General features: G+C 39.5%; 1 protein-coding gene across 2 annotated transcripts in view; it reads right to left on the minus strand.

Annotated features, from left to right (window-relative positions):
• Positions 1–23,652, minus strand: part of Diaph1 (diaphanous related formin 1) — a 102,539-nt gene that overhangs the window by 63,823 nt on the left and 15,064 nt on the right. Inside the window, exons 2-3 of one of the 2 annotated variants that reach the window (XM_042691938.1) lie at positions 1,596–1,622; positions 388–543 (exon numbers count right to left, since the gene is read on the minus strand). In XM_042691938.1, the coding sequence (XP_042547872.1) occupies positions 388–543; positions 1,596–1,622 (183 nt within the window). The remainder of the gene's footprint in view (positions 1–387; positions 544–1,595; positions 1,623–23,652) is intronic. The other variant, XM_042691939.1, reaches the window with a different exon arrangement.

Below are 23,652 nucleotides of genomic sequence, written 5' to 3' on the forward strand. Positions count from 1 at the left end.
AAGCTTAGGACTCTTTGCAATAAACATAGCTTAAAAGGGCCATGCAGGCAAGGCATTGGTAACTCATACCTGTAGTCTTGTTACTTGGGAGGCTGAGATCTAAAGATCATGGCTCAAAGCCGCCTGGGCAGAAGTCTATGAGACTCTTACCTCCAATTAACCAAAAAAGGGCTGGAAGCCAGGGTGTGGCTCAAGTGGCAGAGTGACAGTCTTGAGCAAAAAAGCCAACTGAGGGCTCAAGGGCCCAAGTTCAAGCCCCAGTACTGGCACATACACATGTGTGTGCATGTATGTATGTACACACACACATACACACACTATGCATCATGCTCATTGTGCTCACAAATGTATTCAGGAAGAAACAACATTTTAGGGTGCAAAACTTACCAGCATCTGTTCAAAGAGAATTAAAACCTGCTCATCTGAAATATCATTCAATGACTGTGCTGTAGGATCATCTCCATATGATGCAGAAGAATTTCTATGAGCAGAATTGGGCTTTTCCTTCTCTTTCTTAATTCTCATGCTGGTAAATCTCTCCAGCTAAGAAAGAGAAAAAAGTATTGCAACAAACTACACATCAAATAATCAACCCTTTCACCTCTCATATGGTATGTATGCCTCCTTGGGTTCATAACCAGCTCAAGACTCTGCTGACATGCAAAAAAATCAGTCTTCCTCATACCCAACAAAGCATATTTACTCTATTTTTATTTAAATTCAGTTATAAGGACTGAAGTGGAAACATTTCAAACATCTAAAAAGAGAACTTTATTCTTAATTTTCCTCTGCCTTTTTTAAACCTTGCAACAGCAAAGAAAATTGAAAACATCTCATGTGTAGAGCTATCTCAATAAAACACTTGATTTCCCTCTATTCAGTAGAGCTATCTCAATAAAACACTTTGTTTCCTTCTAGCTATTCAAAAAAATGTGACTAGGTCCTCAGAAGACCCTTTCTTCAGAAAGTGACTTTAACACAGATAAATCACACAGAATAAATAAGTAAATGCCAGAAACCACAAGCCATTCCTCCCCCCCCGCCCCTTTTAAGGTACATTCCATGGCACTTAGGTTACAAAAGCAACAAAAGTTCAATGTATATTCTTCAAAAATCTCCTTTGCAGGACAACTAGTCAGTAAAGAATACAATGTCCTTTAGAGATATATATACCAACTGTGCACCAAGCAAATATTAAGGAACCCTTCCACATATCTTCAGTGAAATTGAAAACTTTAAAAGGAGCCAAAAATAAATAAGCAATAGCTTATCAGCTCAATATATTTGAAAAGAATAGTAACTGCATGCAAGTGTTGTGGTACTTCAAATGACAGGAACCACATACAGACTCTGCAAGTCAGGTTAGAGATCAAAGGCTGTTGCCCAAGTATGAAGATTAATAAATGTGCAAAGGAAATGCATGCAATGGGCCAGGCTCAGAGAAAAGTTAGGAAAAGCCCTTAGGATGCTCTGAGGCTAGAACCCACATCACCATTACATATTAAAGAAAGTCAAAATTATGGAAAGTCAAAGTTATGTTATAGTTTAAGAAATGAGCTAGAAAAACATGCACATGCCAAACAAAATTTTCTTACCTCATCTGCCATGAGCCGCTTTAAAGTCTAAGAAACAGGAAAAAGGAGGAAGAAAGAAAGAGGAGATCAGTGAAATACTAAGAAACCTCCCAAACACCAGACGGCTTGGGGGTTGGGACAGGAAGAGAAAATAATTGAAAGACCCTAAGTTTTATTTTCCACAAACTACAAGGTTTCTGCACAAGTACTATTTAGCAAATTCCTTCAGATAAAGAACAGGGAGAGTTTTAACACTAGTATATGACTCAATCTACCAAGTGCAAAGCCCTGAGTTTGATCCTCACAACCACCAACACAGGTAGGCAAGTAGATAAGATAGGTAGGTAAATAGATAGCAATAACTCCCAAGTCTGGCTTTAGAGAAACAGGAGTTCTCTCACATTGTTAAATATAGGAGAAAACACTGTGGCTACTTAGGAAAACAGCATTATCTCAAAGTTAAATGTACAACCACAACAACTCAACATTCTAATTTCTCCATATCTTTTCTACTGAAATGTGTGCATATGTAGCAGGACATGTGTAATAAAAATGCTCATAGAAGGAAGTGTCACTGTAGTTCAAGTGGTAGAGCGCTCGCCTTGAGCTGAAGAGCACAGGGACAGCACTCAACCCTAGGTTCAAGCCCCACAACTGACAAAAAAAAAATAATAAAAGTGCTCATAGTAACTGGGTGCCAGTAGCTCAGGAGTCTCAGATCTGAGGATCAAGGTTCAAAGCCAGCCCAGGCAGGAAAGTCTTCACTCTTATCTCCAATTAACCACCATAAATTGGAAGTAGAGCTGTGGATCAAAATGGTAGAGTATTAGCCTTGAGTACAAAAGCTCAGAGACAGCATTTAGGCCCTAAGTTCAAGATTCATCGTGACTACTACCACCACCAACAACAAAGTGCTTATAGTTACACTAAAACCAAGAACAATTGAAATAGCCATCAAGAATAGGATGGAGCTGAGAAGTATGGTTCAAGTGGTAGAATGTCTGCCTAGCAAGTAAGAGACTCTGAGTTCAAACTACAGTACTGCCAAAAAAATTGTTACCAATAAACAAAAAAAAAAATAAACTAGTAAATTGACACAACAGAAGTCAATTATGTAAAGTGAACGAACTACATCTACCTACAAGCATACTGAATTATTTACACTGAGGTTAAAAACATATAAAACAAGCCAGGTGCCAGTGGGCTCATGCCTGGAATTCTAGCAATTCAGAAGGCTGAAATCTGGGGATCAGGGTTGAAGGCAGCCCAGGCAGGAAAAGTCCATGAGACTTTTATCTCCAATGAAGTACTCAAAAAAGCCAGAAGTGGAACTGCTCTCACCTTGAGCAAAAGAAGCTCAGGGACAGTGGACAGGCCCATAGTTCAATTGTGGGGGGGGGGGGGGGGGGGGGGTGACGGAGGAGTGATACATTTACACACATACACAACTAAATTATTTTAGTATATAAAACTACAAAGGGAAAGATTATCACGAATGTTAGAATGGTGGTTACTTGGGGTTGACATGGATGATGATTACATAGGTGCTCAGATTGCAATTACCTTGTATGTTTTATATTTACATTTATATGTACATACTATACATACATATATAATTTTTAAAATATGAAATGAGTAAGTCAAGCAAAGTGGTAATTTTTTATTTTATTATTTTATTTTTTTTTTGTCAATCTTGGGGCCTGAACTCTGGGCCTGGGCACTGTCCCTTAGTTCTTCAGCTCACTCTACTACTTGAGCCACAGCACCACTTCCAGCCTTTTCTGCTTATGTGGTGCTGAGGAATCGAACCCAGGGCCTCATGCATGTAAAGCAAGCATTCTACCACTGAGCCACCTTCCCAGCTCCAAAGTAGTAATTTTTTCACACCTTAATTAACTTTAGCCATATTTCTTTTGTTAAGGTCCATGGAAGAATATAGTAAATGCCTCTAAACTAATGTTTCTAAAATAAAGAAAATGTTCTGTCCTTGCCAAAAATCTATTTTCCTAGCTTTTTTACGGACAGGGAAAATCTACAACATTATGTTTATGTTCCTCATGTCAAAGTTCAGTAAAAGCTGTTGTAAGCTGTCAGTCTTTGCTTTCAATGATACCGACATCTTCTGCTAGCCGAGTACTAATCACTCATCATAAGAACCTTGCTCAGCATCCTTGGAAATTATAGTTACTTCATTTGTGTTGCTTACTAGTAATAAAAGAAGATGATGAGGCAGAAACAGCACCACCCAAGGAGACCAATAGTACAGTTCCATATAAGACAGTCCTACCCTAAGTACATCACATGGCACACAGAGTTGAAACAAGCCACAAAGGAACCAATGTATACAGTTTAAGTTGTAACACACAAGGTTCAATTATCGGTTCCTGGAGCAATTGCTTCAAAAACTTTGTCCCTAAAAATAAAAACATTCCCTCAGAATGAAGAAACTATCAAAAAACTCTGGTATAGATAAGAGAATCTGGGTCTAAAGAACAAACTGTACACAGCTGCAGCTCAAGTTAAAGAAAGAGAAACTAGGGCTGGGGATGTGGCTTAGTGGTAGAGTTTGCCTAGCATGCATGAAACCCTGGGTTCCATTCCTCAGTACCACATACACAGAAGAAGCCAGAAGTGGAACTGTGGCTCAAGTGGTAGAGTGCTATCCTTGAGCAAAAGAAGCTCAGGGACAGTGCCCAGGCCCTGAGTTCAAGCCCCAGAACAGGAAAACAGGAAGGAAGGAGGGAAGGAAGGAAGGAGGGAAGGAAGGAGGGAAGAAGGGACGGAAGGAAGGAAGGAAGGAAGGAGGGAAGGAAGGAAGGAATGAAGGAAGGAAGGAAGGAAGGAAGGAAGGAAGGAAGGAAGGAAGGAAGGAAGGAAGGAAGGAAGGAAGGAAGGAAGGAAGGAAGGAAGAGATGGAGGGAGGGAGGGAGGAAGGGAGGGAAGGAGGGAAGGAGGGAAAGAGGGAGGGAAGGAGAAGAAAGGGAAACTAGCAATTTGTTCTGTTTACAGACCTTCTTCCACCCACATCTACTACCTTCTAGTACCTAAGTTCATATCACTTCTGTTTCTTAGTTTACTGCAACAGTGTCCTAACTCATCTCCTTACCTTCAGTCCTATCTACTTACCTATATACATTCTCCACACTAGATTCAAGAGTAGTCTTTCTTACATAACCACTCTGTTAATGTTATTCTTCATATAAAACCCTTAAATAGCCCATTTCCCTCAGTTTAAAATCTAAATCCCGTAGTATGACATAGGATTCTTCTGGCTTTTCCCCTCAGTTTAATCACTGAAGAAACCTTCACTTCCAACTTCTATCTTCTATCCATACTGAAATAGTTGCAGGTCCAAACAGATTATGCTGCTTCACTACTCCAGACTTTCCCTAGACTACTGAGGCCTCCCTCAGCCTATACTGTGCTTTCAAGCGAATTCCAACAGGCTTATAGGATGATTGCTCCTCTAGCTGGATAATTATTTTCCCTTCTGTTTCTATAGTAATGGGGCACTTAGCCATCTCATAAAACTGGTAGTGCACTACAATTGTCTTGACTGCCTTCTTTATCTGCTTCCAGACTAAGTTCCTTGAAGGCAGAGCCTGAGACCTAGTTATTATTATTTCCTATGAATAAATACTATAATCTGAGGCTGCGTCCCTAAAATACCAATCCTGGGGAAGTCCTCAGAGTCTATTCCATCTATCCATTGAGTGAATGATGCAACTATAAGTGGATAAAACCATTAAAATCACCCAACTGGAGACTGAGTTGAGTGTGGAACTAAGGTCTTAAGATTACAAAGCTCTTAAGATTACTGTAGTTCCTAAAGTTCTTTTACTTTCTTCCTCTTTCATGACCATTAACTGTTGCCTTTGAATAAGAAAGTTAAGCACACACATTTTTCATGAGAAGGAAGATATTACTTTCTTTTGCTTTAGTGGAACATCATTTAGAGATATATTTGAAACTTAAAAAAAAAATTGCCAGGTATGATGGTACAAGCCTATACTTCCAGCACCCAAAAGGCTGAGGTAGGAGGATAACAATTAAGGTCCAGAGCAGCTTGAACTAAATGTTGAGATTGTTTCAAAAGAAGTTTTATATATATTGAAAGAATTTTTTTAAATGGCTATTATAACTATAAAAAAAAGTTATCCATGTTTTAGTTCTCAATTTAGTCTCAGTAAAGACTGCAAAAGTGACTCAGACAAAAAAGCTGCATTTTCTGAATCAGACCAAAAGAGGGCAGCAACAACCAAGAAAGTGAATCACAGAACAAGCAAAATTCAATTCAAAACCCAATAAACACCCAAATAGCAAGCTCAATTACTAAAATAGACATGCTGATATTTGTATACTGAGGGTATACAGTTTACATACTTAATACGTATTTTACTTACAGATTCTGTGTATACTATACTAAACAGCTTTACTCAGTGTTTTTTTTTAATTATATCTAGCTGTTTAATGGATTCTCTGAAATATAGAGCAAGAAGTTTGCAGACCATTAGTTTGTTTTTTTTTTAAAGTAGTAAAAATAGCAGACTCCTGGAAAACAAATTGTTTCTGAGAGCTTTATCTCTTAGGCCTCAGTAATCCAAACTTTTTAATTCTCTTATACCAACTTCTAAATGCACGGTTATTTGTTATTAATTCTCCGCAGTCCACAAACCATACCCATACTATCCAATCCAGACTGTGCTAAATACCTCATTCCCTGTCCCTCCTATGGCATGCTCACTAAATATTATCACTAATTAATTAATTGCCGGTCCTGGGGCTTGAACTCTGGGCCTGGGTACTGTACCTGAGCTTCTTTAGTTCAAGTCTAGCACTTGTGCTAGAGTTCCTCTTCTGGCTTTTTCTAAATAGTTTCTTGACTTTCCTGCCCTTTGAACTGGCTAGCTTTGAACTGTGAACCTCAGATCTCAGCCTCCTAAGTAGGTAGTATTATATCCATGAGCCACTGGCACCTGGCTCACTAAAAGTTTTAACTATAAATGTAATATTGAGTGGCTGGGAAGGTGGCTCCGTGGTAAAGCGCTTGCCTTGCATGCATGAGGCCCTGGGTTCGATTTCTCAGCACCACATAAGCAAAAAGAAAAAAGTCAGAAGTGGTGCTGTGGCTCAAGTGGTAGAGCGTTAGCCTTGAGCTGAAGAGCTGAGGGACAGTGCCCAGGCCCAGAGTTCAGGCCCCACGACCGGACCCCCCCCCCCCCAAAAAAAATGTAATATTGAAGGAATCACATTGAATTTTAAAGAATTTAAACATCAAAATCCAGCTCACATATAGATTTATAGATTGATAAGAACTTGTAGGTAGAGGTATCTAATTTCTCCCTGCTGGGATCAATCCATTGATGGCATTATTGGGAGATAGAGCCTGGAGGGAACAGGTTGCTGGGGCATGCCTTTGAAGGACATTTTATTCCTGACTTTCCTGTCTTTTTGTCTGCTTCCTGGCTGTCATTAAGTGAGCAGCCTGTTCTGCTATATTCTTCCATCATTATATTCCACCTTAACTCAGGCTCAAAGCAATGGATTCAGGCAACCTTTTGCTTAAACTGCTGAGCAAAACAAATCTTTGCTCCTCTAAACTGTTTTTCTCAGACAATTTTTTTTTGGGTCCGGTTGTGGGGCCTGAACTCTGGGCCTGGGCGCTGTCCCTCAGCTCTTCAGCTCAAGGCTAGCACTCTACCACTTTAGCCACAGCACCACTTCCGGCTTTTTTCCTTTTTGCTTTTGTGGTGCTGGGGAATCGAACCCAGGGCCTCATGCATGCAAGGCAAGCGCTCTACCACTGAGCTACCTTCCCAGCCCCTTCTCAGACAATTGTTATAGCAACAAACATCAAGTAACACAGAAATTTGCCATAATGAAGGGGGTGGGGTGGGGTATGTTCTGTCTTTACCAGACCATGGGGGTTCAGAAGCCACTGGAACTCTTTTACAGGAGGAATTTGGAAATGTGGAGAAGGAGGCTAGAAAAAGCTTAGAATGCAGTAGAACTTAATGAGTAATTCTGGTGTGATCTCCTAAGACCAGAAGACAGGACTGAAGAGTAAAGACTATGCTCAGGAAGATATGAAAGGAGTCTCAACGGAATTTAGTGATGTCAAATATGGGAAATGGAGGTTAGGAGAGAGCAGTGGCTCAAGTAGGTAGGTCTCAAATTTCACCCTTACCCAACACCCAACTCCACCCTATGCCACTGGGAAACTACCCTGTCTTCATCGGAAGTTTAGAAGTTTATTCTCAGAAAAGGGTAAAAAACAGTCTCTGGATTGGGGACTGCCAGGCACAGCTGTGGGCAAAGATCCTATGCTTAAAAGTGAAGTGTAAGTAAACCTTTGACTACGTGTACTGAGTCATTCAGTACTTTACCCCTTCAGTCTCTCAGAACCCCAGGCAAACTGGCCTTTTAGCCTTAAGGCAACAGGCTGCAAGAACAACCGAGAGCTACTGGTATAGTATAAGTGATTACTCCAGAGTCCCGCTGTCCAATATAGTAGCACTAAGTACATTGTAACTACTAAGCATGTCTAATGTAATTATGAAAAGTTAGGTATTACAATTTTAACAAAATTTAAATTTAAAATGAGCATGTTATTGTAACTGTCAACTATGTTTAGAATACCTTAAACATGGAAATCTACTTTTTCTTGCACTCCCCTGCTCTGGCAACTCAGGGCCTGGATGCTGTCTCTTAGCTTTTTTTGCTCAAGGCTAGCACTCTACCACTTGAGCCATAGCTCCACTTCCTGCTTTTTCAGTACTTTATTGGAGATAAGTCTCTCAGTTTCCTGCTTAGGCTGGCTTCAAACCACAGTCATCAGATCTTAGCTTCCTGAGTAGCTAGGATTACAAATGTGAGCATGGATGCAAGCCATGGGTGCCCAGTGGGAATCTTACTTTTTTTTTTTTTGGGGGGGGGGGGGGGAAGTCCAGTCGTGGGGCCTGAACTCTGGGCCTGGGTGCTGTCCCTCAGCTCTTCAGCTCAAGGCTAGCGCTCTACCACTTGAGCCACAGCGCAACTTCCGGCTTTTTCTTTTTGCTTATGTGGTGCTGACGAATCGAACCCAGGGCCTCATGCATGCAAGGCAAGCAAGCGCTCTACCAGTGAGCCACCTTCCCAGCCCCTGAATCTTACTTTTTTTTGGTAAATTTTATGGAATCAAAAGTACACGTATCTATTATGAAAGTTTAGCCTCTAGACTACAAATAGACACCTTGTTCAACTTGATAAAGGGTATTTGAAGAAAAACAAACAACCCTGTAACATTATACTTGTTGAAAAACTAGAAGCTTTCCTAATAAGATCAGGAACAGGGCCAGAATGTCCCCTTTTACCTCTCATTTTCAGTGTCTCAACTAATGAACTACAAAAAGGAAACAAAAGTTATATACATTGGGAAGAAGTTAATTAATGTCTTCATAGGTGACACATTTGTCTATTTAGAAAGTCTGAAAAAACTAACAAAAGCGAGGCACCAGTGGCTCAAACCTGTAATCCTAGCTACTCAGGAGGATGAGATGTGAGGATCTCAGTTCAAAGCCAGCCCCGGCAGGAAAGTCCATGAGACTCTTATCTTCAATAAACCACCAGAAAACCAGAAGTGGCTCTGTGGCTCAAGTGGTAGAGTGTTTGCCTTGAGCTGAAGAGCTGAGGTAAAGTGCCCAAGCCCAGAGTTCAAGTCCCACACGACCAAAAAAAAAAAAATCTTCCAAAATTAATAAGCAATTGTATCAAAGATGCAGTATACAAAGCTAATATACAAATGTACAAATGGAATATGAAACTAAAAGCATAAAGTAATTTCAGTGACAGTCCATAAAATGACTTAGGTATACAACTAACAAAATATATACAAACTCTAAAGCATATTATTTTAATAAACTGAATCAATGAAATAGTTAAATGGAAAGCTAAACCATGTTTAGAGTCAGGAAGGTTCAAGAAGTCAAGATGTTCATTTTTCCAAATTTGATCTACAGATAAAATGCAATCCCAATAAAAAGCAAATTATCAAATTACGGGTATCAACAAATACATGGTAAAGTTTATATGGTGGGTGAGAAAAAGATACCCAGGAATAATATACTGTTGAAGGAAAAGAACAAAGTTGGAGTACTGACATATGACTTCATGAATGACTATATAGCTACAATAATCAGGACAGTATGACACAGGCAATATAACAAATCAAAGAACAGAATAAAGAGGACAGAAATAGACCCATTATATATACTTAACTGGCCTCTTATCAAGAAGAAGGCAATACAATGGAGTAGAAGAAGAAAAGGCAATACAGTGGAATAGACACTTCCAACATTTTATTTTTTGTAAAAAGTAACTCAAAGTGGCCAGGCACCAGTGGTTCACCCTTATGATCTTAGCTATTCATGAAGCTGAGATCTGAGGATCACAGATTGAAGCCAACCTGTGTAGGAAAGTTCATGAGACTCTCAGCTCCAATTAAACACCAAACTATCCAGAAATAGAACTGTGGCTCAAGTGGTAGAGTACTAGCCTAGAATACAAAAGCTCAGGGACAGAGCCCTGGCCTTGAGTTCAAGCCCCAGAACTACACACACACACACACACACAAAATCAAATGGACTTATTTATAATGTGCAAACCTAAACTAAAACTTTTATAACAGCGAAGAAAGCCTTGATGATCTGGGGCACGGCAATGAGTTTTTCAATTCAACACCAAAAGCAGAATCCATGACAGAACTAACATGTTGGATTTCATTAAACCAAATAACCACAATGTCACCTGCTGCATACAAAAGCTGTTAAATGTTGCCCTGCTGTACTGTACTTTACCACTTTCACTTCATATTAGTGGAGAATGTTGGCAAATATACTTTCAGATGTCCACTAATATATTATCTATTAAGAGTACAAAAGTTTGTACATAGAAGATTTACCATACTTTTTAATTTATAATAATTTATCTTTATAATTGAGAGAGAGAGAGAGAGAGAGAGAGAGAGAGAGAGAGTATGTGTGTGTGTACCAGTCCTGGGGCTTGGCACTGTTCTTGAGCTTTTCTGTTCAAGGTTAGCACTCTACCACTTGAGCCATAGTTCCAATTCCAGATTTTTGGGGATCATTAAATGGAAATAAGGGTCTCATGGGCTTTCCCGCCAGGGCTGGCTTCAAACCACAATCCTCAGATCTCAGTCTCCTGAGTAGCTAAATTACAGGCACTGAGTTTGTCTTTTTTTCTTTTCTTTAAGTCAAGAGTACAGCAAGCTACTTTAAGAACTTTAAGAACAAATGACTTTCATCTTTTTCAAATGAGAAATACCCTTTATTGATTTCTCTTACTGACATTCTGTGCAATGGTGACTGAGCCAAAAATATAAAGAGTCATACTTCTATTCTAAGACATAAATAACTAAGTAAACATAAACCTGGCATTTGTTGCTTCAATGTTAGTTTAATTAAAAGCATTTTAAAAGCTGATTTTATTTATTTATTTTTGCTGAAAGTATACCCTAGAAAACTACCAAAACTGTTATCAGCTCTGTGCACTGCTAGCTTACACCTCTAATCCTAGCTATTCAAGAGGCTGAGATCTGAGGATTCCAGTTGGAAGCCAGCCTGGACAGGAATGTCCATGAGACTCTTATCTCCAATAAACTACTCAGCAAGGTATCAGTGGCTCACACTTGTAATCCTAGCTACTCAGGAGGCTGAGATCTGAGGATCATGGTTCAAAGCCAGCCAGGGCAGGAAAGTCCGTGAAATTCTTATCTCCAATAAACCACCAGAAAACAGGAAGTGACACTGTGGCTCAAGTGGTAGAGCGCTTGCCTTGAGCTGAAGAGCTGAGGGATAGCACCTAGGCCCAGAGTTCAAGCCCCATAACCAACAAAAAAAAGAAAAAAGAAAAAAAAGAAATTAGCACTCCGTAAAAGGACTGGAAATATTGAGGAAATCTTCCCCTTCTTGAAAAAAAACTACAGCAAAAAATAGAGATAAAAACAATAAAAGAAAACTAAAAGATCAGATTGGGAAGCCCAATATCCAAATAGTAGGAGAAAATAGAAAACAGAGAAATAAGTTATAAAGAAAATAAAGTGAACTTCCAAGTACTTAAAAAACAAGGACAAAAACAGACCACACAAAGGCCCGGTCAAATTTCAAAATACTGAAATACAAAGAAAATTTGACAACAATCTACAGAAGGATGAAAACAGGTTATGTACGTGTTTCCTAACAAGAAATTAATACCAAATAGTTGGATTACAATGGAACTAGGCCTTTAAAAAATCTGAAAATAATTACCAAACTACAGTTCTATAACTATACAAAACTATCAATTGTGACTTCAGAATAGACATTTTCAAACATTTAAGGTTTTAAAAAAGTTATCCACATGTACACCAGAAGCTATTGTAAGATATGTTCCACCAAAATTAAGCAGAGCAAGAGAACTGAAATTACCAGGCACCAGTGGCTCACAGGAGGAATGGCTATTCAGGAGGCTGAGATGTGAGGATCCAAGTTCAAAGCCATGCAGGAAAGTCCATGAGAATCTTAAATCCAATTGACCACCAAGTAGAGCTGTGGCTAAAGTAGGATAATGCTAGTAGCCTTGAGCAGAAAAACTCAGCATCAGGGTCCATACCCTGAGTTCAAGTTCCAGGACTGGCACATAAAAAAACCAGTAAGAATTGAAATACAGGGAACCAGAGGCCTACAATATGAGAGGTAAAACAATTTCCCAGGATAAAGATTCCAGGATAGCTGCTCTGTGCTGGGCACAGAGAAGAGCCAGTTAAAATGGAGCAATGAGGAGCTCAGTAGTAAAGGGTTTGTTTGCTCAGCATAAAAAGAGTCCAGGTTTCAATCTCTAGCACCAAAATTAATAAAAACAAGATAAAATGCTGGATGGAGATGGCTCATGCCTGTAATCCTGGCTGCTCAGGAGGCTAAGATCTGAGGATCACAGTTTAAAGCCAACCTGGACACCAAAGTCCAGGAGTCGCTTATCTCCTATAAACTACTTTAAAAAAGAAAAGCCCGGAAGTGCAGCTGTGGCTCAAGTGAGTGGTAGGAGCTCAGGGACAGCACATAGGTCCTATGTTCAAACTCTAGGACTGGCATGCACATGCACACATGTATACACACAAATGATAAAATGGAGCTGGGTGCCAGTAGCTCACACCTGTAATCCTGGCTGCTCAGGAGGCTAAGATCTGAGGATCACAGTTCAAAGCCAGCCCGGGCAGGAAAGCCCATGAGACTCTGATCTCCAATTAACCACCTGAAAACTGGAAGTGGCCCTGTGGCTCAAGGAGTAGAGCACTTGCCTTGAGCTGAAGAGCTCAGGGGCAGTGCCCAGGCCCAGAGTTCAAGCCCCCCAACCAAAAAAAAAAAAAAGTAAAAGTAAAATGGAGTAATCAGTGATGAAACTTGGTCCTTACATTTAAAAATGGTCATCAAGAACACCTGGCTTTGCTCTGGCTTTGTAAACTGGCAATACCCTGGATAAGTCTAGCCCAGGCATTGGCTTATCTGGACTATATACTGAGTTTCTTCCCTTCTGTTTTACTTTGCTTACCCTGTCAGGGATACACATTCCACCCCACAGAATTTTTCAGCTTTGATTTATTTAGGAGTGCCAGAAGTTGACCAGGGTGAACTTAGGAACAAAAAATACAGAGCAGTATACTCTTCCTGCTAAATGTCTATGTATTTAGGCTGCCAGATGCTTACCTGTGGTGAGACCTGTTTCTCAGGCCTCACTCAGACCTGGCGAACTAGTGCCATTCCTTAAAAGGGGCTCTTGATTTTAAATTCACACAACCTAAATTTGGGCTATGATTCCAAGACAGGAGTCAGCTCATTTCCTCTTTGAGATTGTCTCTCATAACAGCAGTGTTGCCTTCTCTAACAGAGTCTAGATTTTTGCTTGTCATTTAAGTTTTGTAATAATTTGTTTATATGCAAATGATTAATAAAAGCACAACATTTACTGTTTAGGACATTTTATTTAATAGATTAAATGAACAGATAAATGTCTAAAGGTTATTACCTAATACAGGAAAAGAGCATAATAGAACTGAATTTATTAAAAGGAATCTGATCTCCAAAAGATTTTCAATCTTATCAACTCTTCTTACAGCAACACAAATTGCTCAAAGGTACACTGCATCAAAAAAACCTCAGCATCAAATATAAATACACTTGGCAAGGTACTGCTCTACACTAACCATCAATCAATATAAAAATGAAAAGCTGTCCCCTTGTTCTCCTTCCAGAGAGTAATTCAGGTTTTGATTCAGTTACCACATCCTAATGTAATATGTGGTAAGATAAATTAGGAACTTCCTAGACAACTGATAATTAGTAAGAAAACAAAACTAAAAGTCAAAGGATCCCAAGGTATACCCTATGAGGCCAAACCAATTAAACTAAATAATTTAATACCATGATCAATTAGTACCATAATAAATATAAATGAACTTCAGTGCTTCTTTTACTAACTGGATTTGTGGTGTTGATTGTATGTATTAATATTTTAGCTTTGAGCTTTGAAAAAGTGGGCCAATGTGAATAAAGTTGGCAGCCATTTCTGGAGTTCCCTCTGCCCAGTAACTACTGTATCTGCTGACTGAAAACAAAGATATGAGAAACTTCATCCAAGAAATACATGATTCTCTAAATTTTAAATTTTACAGGCTAATCAGAAAAAAGGCCCAGAACACTCAAGGATGGTCTCTTGGCACAAGATGCCTATGAAACCAAGCAAAAGGTAATTATATGGTGTTCTTAGCAGCAGAGAGGTTAGCAGGGATCTAATAAGAGAGTATGACTAAACAGTACTCTGAACACAGAGTACATTACATAGAAAAAAAATGTTTCCAACTCCTACCACTGTGCTTGTGCTTCACAAGTACAGTTAATCATGGACAGTAACTGCATGACCATGTGGCTAACAAAGGAGAAATAGAAACTAACAACTACAAGCCTAGTTCAAGCTAACTTGTATCAAAAGCTACAATTATTCTGAGCTACTGGCTAAGTGGGCTATCACCAAAACTAAGTGGTACTGAATCAAGTGAATACCATTTGGACTCACCACTGTATGATGATTCTGGGAGGGCTAGGATCCCTGGGAACTTAGGAATTTCTTATAACACCTATAAATCACAATGCAATTCACTAACTGCCTCAACTCCTGCCTCCTCTTTTCTGACATCAGCCCCTAGGGGCTAATTCAAAGTGAGGGACATACTAAATATGGTAAGCAGACTTCTAAAACATTGCCCAAGATTTATAGTCTGATATATACACCCTATGTAAAAGGACACACCATCACTCCTTTGATTATGTTATTAATGCAATCAAATTTCTGTGTGTGTTGGCACGTGCACACACGCATGCATGTACACACCAGTTATGGGATTTGAAGTTTTTTGCTCAAGGTTAGCACTCTACTACTTGAGTCACAGCTCCACTTTCAGTTTTTTGGTGGTGAACTAAAGATAAGAATCTCATGGAATTTCCTGATTGGACTGGCTTCAAACCTCGATCCTCAAAATCTCAGTCTCCTAAGTAGTTAAGATTTCAGGAGTGAGCCATGGGCACCTGGCCATAATTGACTTTTTTTTGAGGGAATGGGACAGTACTGAGGTTTAAACTCAGGACCTCCCACCCCTAACCCTTTTTTGCTTTAGTTATTTTTCAGGTAAGCCTCATGTTTCTGCCCGGGGTTGCATCAACCCATGGCTTCCCATATAGTTGAATTACAGACACATACTACCACTCCTGGCTTATTTATTGAGAGAAGGTCTTGCTGACTTTTTGCTCAGATTGTCTGTAACATGATTCTCCTGATCTGTGCCTCCCAAGTAGTAGGGATTATAAGGTTCAGCCATTAGGCCCAGAGTTTTTCTAAGAAAGAAAAATTAAGTCAGCCTGACCTATCATTTGAGCCCTTAAGAGGTAGAAACACGAGAATTCAGTACACCATTCCTGAATTGAAGATGGAAAAGAACCAGGTGTTGGGTACAGGTTCAATCCTGTAATTTTATGTTTTTTTTTTTTGGGGGGTCCGGTCGTGGGGCCTGAACTCTGGGCCTGGGCGCTGTCCCTCAGCTCTTCAGCTCAAGGCTAGCACTCTACCACTTGAGCCACAGCGCCACTTCTGGCTTTTTTCATTTTGCTTATGTGGTGCTGAGGAATCGAACCCAGGGCCTCAGGCATACAAGGCAAGCGCTCTACCACTGAGCCACCTTCCCAGCCCCCCAATCCTGTAATTTTAGCTGCTCAAAAGTCTGTGATCTAGGGGCTGGCAAGGTGGGTCAGTGGTAGAGTGCTTGCCTTGCAAGCTTGAGGCTCTGGGTTCGATTCCTCAGTACCACATAAGCAGAAAAACCAGAAGTGGCGCTGTGGCTCAAGTGGTAGAGCACTAGCCTTGAGCTGAAGGACAGTGCCCAGGCTCAGAGTTCAGGCCCACGACTGACCAAAAAAAAAGTCTGCAATCTGAAAGACTGTGATTTGGGAGCAGCCAGGCAAAAAATGCTTGCTATACTCCATCTCCATGAAAAAAAAAAAGCAGGCTGGAGATGTGGCTCAAGTGGTAGACCACTAGTGTAGTAAGCTTAAGATCCTGAATTCAAACCTCAGTACCAGAAAAAAAAAATATTTAAAGTGCTTAAAGAAAAATTGTATGCAGCTTCTGGGTGCATTCCCTGGCTGATAGTCAAGAAAGAAACAGAGATTTCAGTCTCACAACTGCAAGGAACTGAGTTCTTACAAGAACCTGAATGAGCTTGAAAGCAGATTTTTCCCCAGATTTCAACCCTGAGAACCCAGCCAAACTGACCTAATAAGTGTTGTGCTTTAAGCTGTTAGTTTATGGTGATTTGCTATACAGTATCAGGAAACTCATACACTAAGCAAATTGCTGTAATCTAAAATTTATTTTATATCTGAGGTGAAAGGAAAAAGAGCATGAGTCTTAATCTTTATTTCTGATACCCTACAAAACTATACATACCTTTCTGAGTAAATTGCTTTCGTTATTTATGCTTCTGTTTATTAAAAAGCAAAATGAAAGTACACACACCTCTCAGAACCACTAATACCATAAATAAAATGGAGTGGTAAGAGATCATTCTGTAGAGGTGATTGTGCTGTCTGACAGTAAAAACACTTCTTGTAAAACACACAACTGAAGACTGGACTAAGTGACACTGCTCTCCAATACATAAGAAAAAACCTATTCCTCATTTCTACATTGATGCTTAACTCTAGTCAGTTAATACACAAAAAGAACAAGAAGTCATCTAAAACAGGGCCTAACTATTTGATATCAGATCCGTCTTGATAGAGCATTTGTTAATAACTGTTTCTGTTAGCCAGACTGTATAAAAACAAAACTTTTCCTCCATGGGATATTCCCCAAACTTAAATAATTCCTATTAGCAACACTACAGGTTTAGGAGTGTATTTATTAACTCATTTTTACTCAAATTGAGTGATAAAAAAAAAGTTTCAACTCAAGGTCTACGACAGAGCTATACCAAACCTTCAGAGTAATGGCTTTCCCGAGGAATAAGCCCAAAAGGCTGATTGGTGCTTCAGCCCATAGGACATATTTGGAGTTATCCTTGGAGAAAACATTTAGTTACAGGAAAGGATATCACCTAGGAAGGTTTCTATCTCCTTTGAAAAGTAGTCAGCTCTCAGTAACAAGAAAATCTACCTATTTGTAAGACAGGAAATAAGGGTAACTGCAGCCAACAACTTCCTTTCAAGTCCTATTACACCTACCCAGGAAAGGCAAGAATAGCCCACCCTTCAGAATTACACTGAACAGAGTTCAGGGGTCAGCTGATTCATTTCTTTATTCTATCACAGGATTAACATTCAGTTCCTTGTAATAAGGCAACAGAGATTACAAATTGAATTCAATTGCCAGTAAGTCCTAATCTAGCTTTGCCACAAAATGTATCACATTTCCCCTAAAAGATAGCATTGGAAGGGTAAGTTTTTATTTGACTACCAGTTTCATTATCTTAGCACTGTACTGTCTCACAGGACTAGTATGAAGAGTAAATAATAAAATGGATACAAAACACTTTGTTTTCCAAAGTGCTTTGTAAACATTAAATAATACATGTTGATGGGACCACTGAAACTGTTTATCTTCCTTCTTCAATGCCCACTCAATACATAGAACTCAATTAGAAACTGAAGACAACAAATAATGGGTATCCTTAAATGCAGAGAATTTCCCCTTCCATTTTTCAAGAATTGGCCTAAGAAGGGTGGCAAATGTGTATCTTATCTCACCTACCATTTACTGGGAAACAAACTAAATTTTGACATCATTACTTATTTATACCTAAAGCCTAAACAGGAGCGATGTGGAATTGGTGTACTCACCCAAAAAAAGAAATAGCTGGGCACCAGTGGCTCATTCCTATAATTCTAGCTACTAAAGTAGCTAAGATCTGAGGATTGAGGTTTGAAGCAACCTGGGCAGACAAATCTGAGAGATGCTTAGCTCTCAGATTTTATCTCAATCAATCTCTCAATCAGGAAAGAGCCAGAAATGGAGGTGTAGCTCAAGTGTTAAAGAGTCTAAAACAGAGGCATAAAATGACCTAGAAAAATATGGACTATAAAACCAGAAGAACTAAATGGTGGCATATGCCTTCCTGTGATTCCAGTACTAAGGAGACTGAAGCTGGAGGACTGCAAGTTAGAAGCCAGCCTGGGATAGACAGCATGACCATTTCAACCAAAAACAACTATTTAAATGTACACAAACAACTATTTAAATGTACACAAAAGGAAAAGGGCTAAAGATACCTAGCAGTCCTCAGAAACAGGCTCATGTTCTCCATGATGACTGAGTAAAAAACATAAAAGGAATAGGTACGGCAAGCAGCTCATTCATCTGGTGCCACACAGACCCACGGGTAAACTCAGCACTGGAGAGAAAGCGTCCTCAGTTTCATCATAGATAACTCAAAACATCATATGTATGCCATAAATACGTATAATTTTTGTCAATTATACCTCAATAGCGGAGCATAGCAGATGACAGTCTAAGATCTTCCATTTATCTTTCCCTCAATCTACTCTGGCTTTCCAGAATCAGTCTCTTTTTCCTGATTCCATTCAGGGAGCATGGAAAGATTCTAGTATTGTAATAACCCATGTAAATCACATCAGAAATGCCACATGAAGAACATAAGGTAACTGCAGTCCATTCCCTATGTCAATGTATTACTGCCAATGGAAAATATCTTAATTATAAACTCAAAGCAACAAACAATTTCTCTCTGTGTCTGCATCCCAATAAACCTCATTTCCCAATTGTATTTAAAAGGAGAAAATATCAGCATGAGGAATTGATTCTCTAACAAGTCTAAAGTATTTTATTCTTCTAACAGTCTAAGAAGGTGAGTGACTGAGGAAAAGAAGAAAGTATTTTTGCCTACAGCTCAGCTCATCTTAAAGCCCTGGAACTGTCTAACCTGCAATTGATAGCCTAGGAGGAGGAAGGAAAGGCCACTCCAGTTTCACTATTCCAGGACAGAACAGATGGAAAACAGGCTGGACACAATGCCTTCCCCCTACAAGTCTACAGCACCAGCCCCTGCACTGTAAAGCACTCATAGGCTGGGAAAACAGCTGCCAACAGAGAGAATTTGGAAATCCTAGTTTCCAATCAATTATCAGGCAGATATGCCCACCTCCTTTCAATCAGGAAGGAGATGAGAGCCTATACACATATTCTGACATTTAATGAAAGAAGAGTAAATAAACTTCCTGTCAAACATGGTTCTAACAAAACTTTTGCATATATATGTATATATATATATATATGTATATATATATATATATATATAAAATGTTAGCAGAATTTTCCAAAGTTACAACATATAATTCCTAGATAAATACCAATTTGCTCTTCCTCACTCTCTTACTAGGCTGAGTTTCAAGCAATTGTGATTGCTCCTTTAAAAAAGGGGTGTTGACCATTCATTTAGAAATAGTCAGTGACTCAGGAATGCTGTTTCCCAATCACCCTAGCAACTCTCTTCTCCTCCCATGTTATGATGTGAGTGGCAAGACATCTCTTCCTCAAGGGTGGGCAAGCGTGTGACACACCCAAGACCTAGCAGACAGGAAGTTTCTTCAATTGCTATCTATCACTTCCACACACAGCATGCATTGTGAGGATACCTTGTTTAAAATTCCATTTCCAAGCTGTTTTTACTTCTAAATAATAGCTGTATGTTCTTTCTATCCTCACATCATTCTTGAACATCTAGAAATAATCACAGTCTACCGTAACAATTTAATCAAAAACTTACTGCTACTCAAAAGCCAAGACTTGATCTTATTTGTCTACAGAAAATATTGTCTGGTCTTGTTCAAATCCAGAATATTTTGAGAGCCAGGCATGGTAGTACACATCTGTAATTCCCACACTTGGGAAGCTGAGGAAGAAGGATCATGAGTTCAAGACCAGCCTGGACTACATTCTTGAGTACTATGAGCCTCAGCTGCATAGTGAGATGCTGCTACCCCCTCCAAAGTTCTATTTTCTCTTAGGAAGAAAAGTGATTAAATGAAATCTTATAACTCCTCCTCACCAGAAATGTTAACAACAAATACAGTTCTCATACTTCTAGTATTCATACAAACTAACAAAAAGCTATATGCCAAAGTACTTAGGTGCCAAACATTTCCATGTATCCATATTTTTCTCTTTGGTTCTGTTTAAAACTTCAATTTCTAAAAAAATTCCATAAGGGAGTGTTTCTTTCTATCTATCTACCTATCTATCTATCTATCTATCTATCTATCTATCTATCTATCTATCTATCTATCTATCTATCTATCTACCTATCTATCTCTATCTATCTATGTTCTCTTAGAAAGATATATATCACTTTTATAATAAAAATACATTTCCATTTCAGGTTAAAATAGTAATTTTCAAAGACAAGAGAGCTAGAAAAATTTATGCCACCACTTAAAAGTAAATAAAAGCAAAATACACAAACCATACTTGCAACAATGCAAGAAAATTTGTACATCAAGATAATGATTAGGCCAGGCGCTGGTGGCTCACACCTTTAATCCTAGCTACTCAGAAGGCTGAGATCTGAGGATCATGGTTCAAAGCCAGCCCAAGCAGGAAAGTCCAAGAGACTCTTATCTCCAATAAGTGGCAGAGTGCTCACCTTGAGCTGAAGAGCTGAGGGACAGCGCCCAGGCCCAGAGTTCAAGCCCCACGACACACACACACACACACACACACACACACACACACACACACACACACACACACACACACACACACACACACACACACACACACACACACACACACACACACACACACACACTAAAATATCCCATACTTGGGGGAAAATGCAAAGCAGAAACTAGGTTCTTAGATATTGTTCTGAAAAAATGTATGTGTCTTCTCAAAAATAGAAACTCATCACTAGCACAGCATTTAACACAAACCATCATCATCCAATTCACATATTCAAAATGCCCACCAATATTTAAGGTAACACTCTGATAAGGAACAATTATGTGAGAAAGAATAGGGAAGTTAATGAAGTCTAAAATTTAGCTCATAGGCAGGCTCAGTCCTGCATTCAGGAGGTTGAGATCTAAGGAACACAGTTCAAAGCCAACCTGGGCAGAAAACTCCACAATTAATCAGCAAAGGCTGGGAGTAGAACTGGTTGGTTAACCTCAAGCAAAAAAGCCAGGCAAACTGGGAGCTGGTGATTCACGTAATTCTAGCTACTCAGGAGGCAGATATCTGAGGATCATGGTTTGATGCCAGCCCAGGCAAGAAAAACCAATAAACTACTCAGAAAAAGACAGAAATGGAGGCTGGGAATGTGGCTTAGTAGTAGAGTGCTTGCCTAGCAAGCATAAAGCCCTGGGTTTGATTCTTCAGTACCACATAAACAGAAAAAGCCAGAAGTGGTGCTGTGGCTCAAGTGGTACAGCACTAGCCTTGCGCACAAAGAGGCTTGGGACAGTATCTAGGCCCTGTGTTCAAGCCCCAGGACTGGCAAAAGAAAAAAAAAAAAGCCAAGCAAGAGCACGAGGCCCTGAGTTCAAGACCACTGTCAGCAACAAACAAATATAAATAATAAAAAATTAAAACATAACCTCACCTAATTTATAGGATTTAGAACAACATAATAGTTCTAGGCCTCTTTGTCCTCATTTCAGGAGGAAGCTGGGTCAGATCGTTTCCTATAGTCTCTTTAGGCTCCTTAAAGACTACTTGGTTACTACTCCTCTTTTTGAAGGCAGCCCAGTGCTTGCTGTTTGTATGATAACACATTTCCTCCTCCAGTGGCTTCTCACCACTTCTTGTGGTTTCAATCACAGGAAACAAACGTCACCCATGGGCCTAGTGGCAAGTAACGAACAAGCTTGGCGGATACGTAGAGCTGCCAACTAAGACCCCTCCCCATCTTTTTATTTTTTTATTTTTTATTTTATTTTTTTGGGTCCGGTCGTGGGGCCTGAACTCTGGGCCTGGGCGCTGTCCCTCAGCTCTTCAGCTCAAGGCTAGCACTCTACCACTTGAGCCACAGAGCCACTTCTGGCTTTTTTCTTTTTGCTTATGTGGTGCTGAGGAATCGAACCCAGGGCCTTGTGCATGCAAGGCAAGTGCTCTACCATTGAGCCACCTTCCCAGCCCCCACTCCCATCTTTTTAAAATACAAGAATAAAGTAACCGCTAGAAACCTTTATGGCCGGGAGCCTTGATGTACATCTCTCACCCAAACTAACAAAACTAAAAATATCTCTGCAGGACTCAAGCATGACGAAGTAATTTCAGAATAGTCTAAAGCCACTTGCTTCTATGGCCAAATGAAGGAACTAAAAGAACTCTATAGAAAAAGATGGGGGAATGAATGTTTAAGGAACGAACAGGAAACACTCCTACTATCATTACCATTTTTCTGTAAAGAGTAGTCACATTCTAAAAGACTCATCCTTGACCTCTTTATTTACTCTTCAACATAAACCTATTTTTGCCATAAAAGACTATGATACCAACTGATCCAAATAACATGATCCGAATAACTGATCCAAGTTAATAGATGCTTAGTCTATTAACTTTAGATGTACATTAACACTCCCTAGAGCATTGGGTCAAATGCAGCTCTCATATACTATAGTAATAGTTGGTAGCTCTGTAGTATATAAAGTAATGCTGAGATTTTTGTTGTTGTTGTTCCTACAGACACATTTCTTTATTCAACACAAGTCAAAACTGTAAAACACTATCTTCACATATTCTTTTCTCAACAAAGATCTCTAAGAGTCAGGGCAGATACAATGGTCTGTTCTCTGTCTCACAAATACCTTAGTGAGAAAAGACTACTTTCAAAACTGTCCATCTCTTACATTAGACCACAGAAATGGAGAGACTTAAAAATAATCACTAAATTCCAAAGGCTAACACAAACTACTGTACATAAAAAAATATTGCAGGCCAGGCGCCGGTGGCTCACACCTTTAATCCTAGCTACTCAGGAGGCTGAGATCTAAGGATCACTGTTCAAAGCCAGCCTGGGCAGGAAAGTCTTGAAACTCTTATCTCCAATAAACCACTAGAAAACTGGAAGTGGCACTGTGGCTCAAGGGGTAGAGCACTCGCCTTGAGCTGAAGAGCTTAGGGTCAGCGCCCAGGCCCAGAGTTCAAGCCCCACAACCCACCAAAAAAAAAAGAATATTGTTTCCTGGCTGGGGGGGGGGGGGGGGAAGAGGGGGAATACAGGGATGATGCTAGAGAGAGAAGGGATAGTCGTAGAAAAACAGAGAGGTAACAATGTTTGACAAGAAATGTACTCATTACTTTATTCCTGTGACTGTAACCCCCTCTATACAGCATCTTTACAATAAATAAAATAAAAAAAAAAGAATATTACTAAAATGAGCTAAACTACTACTGCTTTCAGGAACCTTATAAGTTAGAGGCAGATAAAGTTCCCCAAAAGACTTGAACAAATACCTTCGTATTCAAAGAACATTTGAAA

Source organism: Dipodomys spectabilis, unplaced genomic scaffold (assembly GCF_019054845.1).
Source record: "Dipodomys spectabilis isolate Male_0828 unplaced genomic scaffold, ASM1905484v1 ptg000147l, whole genome shotgun sequence".
Taxonomy (NCBI): Eukaryota; Metazoa; Chordata; class Mammalia; order Rodentia; family Heteromyidae; genus Dipodomys; species Dipodomys spectabilis.